At 52.1% G+C, this 8,064-nt stretch overlaps 4 protein-coding genes across 4 annotated transcripts; 2 read left to right on the forward strand and 2 right to left on the reverse strand.

Annotated features, from left to right (window-relative positions):
- Positions 1–1,200: 1,200 nt before the first annotated feature.
- On the forward strand, positions 1,201–2,383 carry PHACADRAFT_202055 (uncharacterized protein; the record flags this gene model as incomplete). The annotated part of the gene is made up of 2 exons (XM_007402320.1): positions 1,201–1,666; positions 1,722–2,383. 2 exons carry the CDS (start codon positions 1,201–1,203, stop codon positions 2,381–2,383), a joined length of 1,128 nt encoding a protein of 375 aa, XP_007402382.1.
- A 1,890-nt stretch (positions 2,384–4,273) lies between these two features.
- Positions 4,274–5,738, reverse strand: PHACADRAFT_107624 (uncharacterized protein; the record flags this gene model as incomplete). Its single annotated transcript, XM_007402321.1, has 3 exons — positions 4,274–4,865; positions 4,921–5,301; positions 5,398–5,738. Coding segments are annotated over 3 exons (1,314 nt in total), but the record flags the coding sequence as incomplete, so codon positions are not given.
- A 24-nt stretch (positions 5,739–5,762) lies between these two features.
- PHACADRAFT_202057 (uncharacterized protein) lies at positions 5,763–6,670 on the reverse strand (the record flags this gene model as incomplete). The annotated part of the gene is made up of 2 exons (XM_007402322.1): positions 5,763–5,990; positions 6,044–6,670. The coding sequence occupies 2 exons, from the start codon at positions 6,668–6,670 to the stop codon at positions 5,763–5,765; spliced, it is 855 nt and encodes a 284-aa protein (XP_007402384.1).
- A 1,061-nt stretch (positions 6,671–7,731) lies between these two features.
- Positions 7,732–8,055, forward strand: PHACADRAFT_202058 (uncharacterized protein; the record flags this gene model as incomplete). The annotated part of the gene is made up of 1 exon (XM_007402323.1): positions 7,732–8,055. One exon carries the CDS (start codon positions 7,732–7,734, stop codon positions 8,053–8,055), a length of 324 nt encoding a protein of 107 aa, XP_007402385.1.
- Positions 8,056–8,064: the final 9 nt, after the last annotated feature.

Raw genomic sequence — 8,064 nt, forward strand, 5'->3', positions numbered from 1 at the left:
GGCGGCCGCGAGGAGCATACACCATCGTACTGAGCCAAGGAGAACGGCACGCGCGGTGACGGGTCTCTTCCAAACAATCTCAATCTCGTCGCCGAAGGTGACCAGAAATTCGTAGGCAGCGAGGCCTGAGGGGCAGATACTGTGTAAGCGATGCAATGGGAAGCAAAGGATGTACTTGCACGCAGCTGCTGCGTTGATATAGTTAGCCGTAAATCTAGGAGACGAAGGTGTGAGTATTAGGTTGCTAACTTGCAAGCAGGAGTACCACTTACATTCGTGAGTAGGCTTGGACAAGTGCTTGGTCTGACAGTGCAGACATACTAGTCAACGTAGGAAAGCGAGGGGCAAGTTATGTTCAAGGTGAGCTACTGCTTGTGCACTCTTTATGAACGACTTTTCCGGTGTTCTATAAACAGCTATTATTGTAACCTTTTCGAAATGTCTTTCCTGATGTGTACCATTTCACAGCTGAGCGGTGCTTCGCCGCGCGGCGTTGAAGATTGCTGACTTCTTCTGGAGGTGTTGGCACTGAAGATGCTGGACCCATTGTGAGTAAAACCGGTATAGAAGCGGGAAATCAACACTCTGAGCTTTGAGGCGATGAGAGGCCGCCAATATGCTTGAGAATAATTGGAAATAGGCTTTCCGCGCTGCTATCTACTCCATCTATTACTGCCATATTAATAAGCGCTACGCCCCTCGTGCCCGATGGGCATCCACCGCTTGGGAAATATCAGAGCCAACAAGTCAGAGCCAACAAGTACGCCTCGTTTTCGCCCCGTTTTGAAGTTCCCGATGCGTGGATCATCGATAGCTACGGTTGCGTAACCGACGGCTTTCTCATTCGAGGCGCCAAGCCATTGATCCGCCGAAGCGCATCAGGCGCCGCGCCGTACCCCATGACGCGTACCACGTAATGTTACCGTATTGAGATCGATATGGTCCACTACAGTACTCACTACAGTCGAAGATTCTCGCTAGACGTCTCAACGTTCCCGACATCCTGAGGAGTCACTAGGTCATTGACACTTTCACTCCCCGCTCTTTAGAACCACCAATAAGGCCACATCGCTTGTCTGTCCTACCACCTACGCCCTCACCACTCGCACAACAATTGAATACTACTCCTAAACATTATCCCCGTCGTACTCACAACATCGATGCGTAGCGTACAACCAATTGCCCCACAAACAAACCACAATGTCCCCAAACAGCGCCCACGCCACATCCCTCGCCTCGCTGGACACAACGTCCACACTCGCGGATTTACACGTCCTGGACAGGTCAATCGCGCGGCTCTACCACTGGCTCAAAGTAACTAGCCCCCTCGCATCCGACGCGCCTCCCAAACTCAAGGGCAGGGCACAGCGGAAGCTTATCGCTATAAGCAATATGCACGCCCAGAAAGAGAGTAAGCGGGATCAGGTACGTACCGAGTTGTTCGGCGCTGCGAGCGGCCACGATGGCCATGTCACCGAGTCTGGTGTCGGGGAAGATGGTCAGTCCAGCGACGACGACAGTGGCGCCAGCAGCGACGATGACAGCGGCGCCAGACAGCAACACACACAAGACCAACTTCTGCCCGTTCGCCGACGTGTCTCGCCGCCACTCGAGCACTGCGAATATCGCGTCATGAGCCCCCCGCCAACTTTCCCGCAGAACTGGGGTGAGTTCCGCTTATCTGATATTCGATTTGGATAAATACTTATTCTCCTGCGTAGCTCTAGCTCGCTCAAGTCTGGGGCAGCCGTCGCATGTCCCCAAACACAGCGGCCAAGCACCCAGAAACGACGATGCTCGACAATCAGCTCGTACAGAGGTATCCACCATTGGCCAGTTTGCGTCGAGCAGACAAACAACGAATACAGCCAGACAAGGCGCCGCCTTGTGTCGCAACAACCACCTCCGATACGGCGCACCTTCGGGCCGCGCTGACCACGTCTCAGCTCCAACTGCAACGACTGGCCATCGTACGCTCCCTCGTGGTCAGCTCTGTACACACGCAGCTGTGACGGATAATCAGAGGGGAAAGAAGATAGCACTGGAAGTCAAGGAAGTCGAGGAAGAGGAGGTCAAAGAAGAGCTCCGGAAGAGGCACGCTGCGAACAAGAAGAACGCTGCTGTCCACCGCAGCAAGCACGACGATGAAGAGCTTGTCCCTGAGAGACCCAGGCCTAAGCGCAGCAGGTGCAACCCAGTCCGCCTGTCCTTCTGCTACCCGTCTCGTCACGTGGAGAACCGTGACCAAGTCCACGCGGCAGATGTTGCCAACATGCCAACAGCTGCGCCCACCGTGGTTGTTGCTCCCCTTGCCCCTGCAACAGCTGCACCGGTTGCCGCGCCAGGGCTTGCCGTCATCACGCCGACCGCACAGCTGGCTTGAGGTGCCTTCATCGTCATACCGCCTCCATCCGCCACTGTATACCTCCTGCCGGTCAACAAAGTACTCGCTGCTCTCCCTGACCTACTGTACAATATTGGGTTGCCTCTGATAGTTGCACTCCAGCCGGTGATGATGCAGAACCTCAGGATGCAGCTTGACTTCATCATGCTGTAATAGCGCATGGTCTCCTTTTCAATGTAACACAGAGATACACTTGAACTAGTCGTGGAATTTGTAAAATAGTTAGCCCCCCTTCTATCAATTTTATATTGCGCACCTCCGGACAAATGAGCTTGAGCGAGACTTGAGCTGGCAGTCTGCTGCTGAGACAACAAAGTTCCCTTTGCTGCAAATATGAGAGGAAAATGTTGTGCTGGAGTGCTGTGACATAGTCAAAATGTATGAAGTCAGAGGAAGTAGGAGGGACGTGGCTAGAACTCTGAAGGTATGTCAGAAGCAGTGAAGATTTTTTGCCCTGCGGTAGCGTCGTGGTGTCTCGTCAATCGGGGTCCCAGATCACGTGACTTGGGGCGCTTGGAGGGTCGAGACCCCGGATTGGTTCGCAACCTCTTCTGGCCTGGACTGTGCACTGACTCCAGTGGCAATAACGACATTCGAAAGCAGGTCGGACTATGCGGTCTGACAGGCAGTAGAGGGCTACACGTGCTTGTATATATAATCAAGAACTGACCCCAGTAACTTGAAGATTGTGGTCGTGTGATGCTGCGTTCAATAGCCTGGGTATCCCGGATGAAGGCCTTGCGACGACACTCAACCTGCATAATCGAACACTTCTTTAAGCTGAAAGTCTTTGAATTACACATGCAAGGGTCTGCGCATGGTCTGGTCTGGTCTCGCTGCTTGTTTGTTCATCCATCGTCGGTCGGCACGATTATTCCACCCACCACTCATTGCTCGCTAGCTGACTCGATTTGCCAACTGCACGGTGTTCTCGAACACAACGCTTCCATATGCGCCAAACTAGGGTCTGCGCACGGCCTCCATGAACATAATATTTGTAATCACGAGCGCTCGACGTGGCATACATCAATTTGTCTTGGCGTTTTATATTTTATGATCAGACTACATGCGCCGAGTCATGGAAACATGCATTTGCTAAGATGGTAGAGGGACCGGCTCAGCCTCTTTCAGTGCAGCGAGTATTCTATCCTGGCTCCAATACCAATCTACAGTCTCACTTGTCACGGTAGAAGAGTCCTTTGTATGAAGGTTGCTATTGGACAAAAAAAATGAGTTTGGAATTGGTGCAGACTGTACTCACAGTTTGGCAGACAAGGGTGCGCAAACGTGAACAAACGTGCACAAACGCGCACAAACGCGCACAAATGCTCACGAAAGTGGGCGAACGTACATGATCGTGCACAAAAATAGACGAACGTACACGATTGCGCACGAAAGCGCACAAACGCACATGATCGTGCATGCCGCTGAGCTTTGATTTTGGTTACACCCTGATTTGAGATTGGCAATGGCGCTAATGTGTGCGCGTTCGTGCGCGTTCGTGCACATTTGTGCACTCAACTTATTATTCAGTTTCGTGTAAACTGACAATTGGTTTTCATTTTCGTGATTATACATCTCATTTAAATCTTCGAGTGCACGAAGGTGCACGAAAGTGTGCGAAGGTGCGCGAAGGTGCACAAAAGTAAACATCTAGTGAAAATGAATTGTGATAACATGAATGTGTAGTTCGTCAAATGCACACTTTTGTGCACGTTAGCGCATGTTAGTGACCAAACACGCATCATCATGCATGAATACGCATGCATAACCTTAGACGCACATCAAAAACAAAAATTTGCAGCCGGTGTGAATGTGAGAATTTTTTTTGTCCAATAACACCCTTGATACCTTTGGTTCCAGGTCGTCTCAGTAGTTTGCCCTCTGCAGCAGGTGGTCAGCTGGCTGGACGGTGTCCATCCATGCCTCAAAGAACGGGAGCCATGGTTCAAAGGGAGGGGACAACGGCATCTCCCTTAAGGAGTTAGGGCCCATGATCTTTGTCAGCAACATAAGTTTACGTGAGAACAGGTCACGGTCACTGTATGCCCCACACTCCCACTGCTCTACCTGGGCATTGATCACGTTCCTGGCTTCGGTGAACCGCAGTTTCTCGCACTTGAATGTGCACCACAGGGCAATGTACAACAGCAACTCATAGTCAAACCGCAGGTGATGACGCGCGGGTACCAAGGGACTGTCTCCGGACAGTTTGCGCACGACCTCATAAGTAGACCACATGTCGTGCAGAAGCTCGTACGACATAAATGGGAGTGTTCCAGTGTGATGCTTTGATATTGGGCCCCCCTTGAGCTTTCCGTCTACCGTCGCGCAAGTGGCGAGGTCGAAGTCATTGAGGATGAACAACGGCTTGCCGTCCGGCTCGTCTGTGAGCACCATGATATTGTTGAAGCTGACACCTCGATGCAGTATCAGCACTCTGTATCGCAGATCATGGAGGCTTAGCAGGAAGTTCAATGTCAGCGTTGAAGATGATGATGATATGCAGAAGACACTCACAATTCAGCATCTGATAGACCATCTCGCCAAGATATCTCGACGATCGCGAAAAGAGCACCTCAAGAGGCTCATACTTTGTAAAGACGGGTGCGCGCAGAACACGCCTCTCGTAGTTTACTGGCTCTTCCTCGCAGAAAAGTCCGCAGAAGCCTTCGCTCAGTGACCACAGGTCTCTTGCAAGACGGAGGCTGGGTAAATTTCTGACCCTGGCTGCACGAGCGGCATTCAGCAGATCCTGCTCCTTGAGGCAGGTGTGCACTTGCTGAGAAAATTTGACCACGAGAGGAGTGCCGGGTGCGCACGTCAGCAAATTTTCTGCCGTTGCATTGTACACTGTTGTGTGTCGACCGACAAGAGCATACTTGGCAAAGATAGGACTGCCAAGTATGACGCGGATGGGTGGCTTCTCCATTGACAATGTTGCAGAAGAGGTAGATATAGAGGCGGAGGTGGAGGCAGATGGAGGCGCAGACGTGATCTCAGCATTCTCGCTGTCACAGTTGGCTGGGAACATATTGATGGTGTGGCCATCCATAGATTTAGGAGGGAAGTGGTCGGGATAGGGTGTGTCATTTGGCAGACATATCTTGGGCATTGCTCCCAGCCTTTCCGCGCTGCAGCACGCCAGACAAATCAAGATAGCTGCAAATTTCTCAAAGTCCTGGATCACCGACAGCTGATCAGACGTAGCCACCACCCCTGCCGCATCATAGAGCCATAGGGAGAGCTGTTCGTGCCACAGGACTATACCGAGACAATGGGCACACGAGCTGTTTGTATTCGACAGGATTTTGATAACATAGCTGGCAGCTTGCAGTATGCCGTCAGCGGGTGCTGCTCATCTCTGCCTCTTGGAGCTGGAGCTGGAAGATAGACTGAGGTCTTTGAAGTCAGTACCTTTCTGCTTACGCTTATGAGATGACGATCCAGCGGATGCAGTTGCAGACCAAGTCTGGAAAGGCTGAGCGGTTGTCGCATCTGTCAAGCCCGAAATGGCAGAGAGAGCGGCTGCTAGCAAAAAGGAGGTTCCAGATACAGTTTTGTCTGGAACCGTCAGCGGAGAACCCTGATAAATAAAATGTCAGCAAAAGCGACACGGACGACAGTGATTGACCAAACCTGCGGCCTGTCGACAGCCTGAGGCGGCTGCATTCTTGCACACACAATCTTGCGTCTCTCTGTTGCCTTCTCTTCCTTGACCTCACAGAACGCCATTAGCTCTGTCCACATCCTGATAGCCAGCCCTTTTTTATCTCTCCCTTCCGCCTTGAGGTCTCTCGATCGCACATAGATGATGTTGGGTTTCTGCTGAATGCCCTTGGTACCATGCTGCTTGTGGCGTGCAATAACAATTGGATTGTTGCATATCCAGGTGCCGCCAAAGATCGGATGGTTGCTAAATCCCAGCTGCACAAGTCGTGGTTCTTCTTTCGCAAGCTGAAGGACCCCGTTTGCAAGGCCACAGAATGGTCCATATCGGTCGTTTTTGTGGATGCACAAGCAAAATTGCGCTACCGCATCCTGTATGTGTGGCTTGTCGAACCACTTGGCCTTGGTGATGGCAGTGACCAGGGCAAGGAAATCATCCTCGGAGATGCCGCAGATAGCAGTGATCCAGTGGAGGCACAGCACAAGAGTGGTGTGGTTGTGGAGATCAGTTTTGATGAATGGGTCGACATTTTCATGCTTGTGTGATGAGTTCTTCCTGCTTGAGGTGTTGGTCTTCAGTGGCGTGGAACCCGTCATGGAGCCACTGCCAGTGCAGTGCTTGCGCTCGCATCGTCGTCGGCAGAGGTGGTTCTACGGTCGACCATGTTGGGCGTACAAAGTGCGGAAGCGCGATAATGAGGAGCGGAACCGGCCTGAGTTGGCCGAGGAGGGGTCTTTGGGGGATTGGGAGCTGTAGACGGGAGGTTATCTGTGGAAGATATTGTGCGAGTGTGAAATGGGTGCTGGGTCAGGAAAGCTGATTGGAAAACTCACTGCAGTGGTCTGTAGTTATATGTTGCGCGGATGGCCTACCAAAAATTGATTCGTGGCCGCAGGATATAAGATATACTAGTGAGACCGGTGGCCTACAATGGTAAGCGTCGGGGTTGAAGTTGGTACTGACTCGATTGCCTAATTGGGGAAGGAGAGCTAATAAACGCTGGAGCGAGCTTTCCCGCGGCTGCCGCGACGCGATCTTTGTGCAGCTCCATTCACTCGATATGTGGCGTTTTTGAGAACGCTGGGCTATCAGCCTCATCAAAAAGTGGAGAATGGAACGTTTTCGTGTACAATCATTTACAGATGCAGCCCGGGCACCGAGCCTCAGTGAGGGCCGAGATGTAGATGGGCCCTTCCCAGCTCGTGATTCGATATTTAGCGCTCGTCGTCGGCGGTGCTCGACCTCAGAAAAAAATCTGCGTGAGCCACTCTCCGCAGTAGTGTCGTACAAAATTCCTCAACGCTCGCCGGGAGAAAAAGCAAACTGGTCCGAGCTCCTGTCAGGGAAAAAGTGGCGCCCGCGGATATAAATTGCGGTGCTCGTCTTGTCTTCCTTCGTCCCAAACCACATCCTTTCGCGTTTATTATATTGCCCGCACAATTTGTTAACAAACTCTGAAAAGCCCGTTGTATTGCTCAGACCATTTAGGCCACCGGCCACTACAACATCGATTATAGGACTTCCATTCGCTCGTTTATCCGACCACTTACGCCTTCAGTGCTCGCACAACAAGCAACAACTCCCTCGAACAATTGCCACTTTGCGTCCACAACGTCTACGCCTTACGTGCAACCAACCGCCTCGCAATCAAAACCAGATGCCCTCGAACAACGCCTCCGCCACATCCCACATTCGGCCGGTCACAATGCTCGCAACCGAGATTTTCAACGACCTGGATGACTCAGTCGAGGAGGTGAACTCCTGGCTCGCAATATATCGTCGCCTCGTACGTACAGCGCCTCCGTCGCTGCTCGAGATCGCACAGACGACGCTCGATGCTATGCACGATGTCTACACCAAGCGCGTGAAGGAGCAAGATCAGGTGGGTGCAGAGCTGGTAGGCGCCGAGCGCGGCCGCGCGATGGCTCGTGTTGATTTCGTCGCCAAGGAACACGGCCTCTACGGTATTCCATGGCGGTGACAATGGCAG

This window comes from Phanerochaete carnosa (genome assembly GCF_000300595.1).
Source record: "Phanerochaete carnosa HHB-10118-sp unplaced genomic scaffold PHACAscaffold_101, whole genome shotgun sequence".
NCBI classification, from domain to species: Eukaryota; Fungi; Basidiomycota; class Agaricomycetes; order Polyporales; family Phanerochaetaceae; genus Phanerochaete; species Phanerochaete carnosa.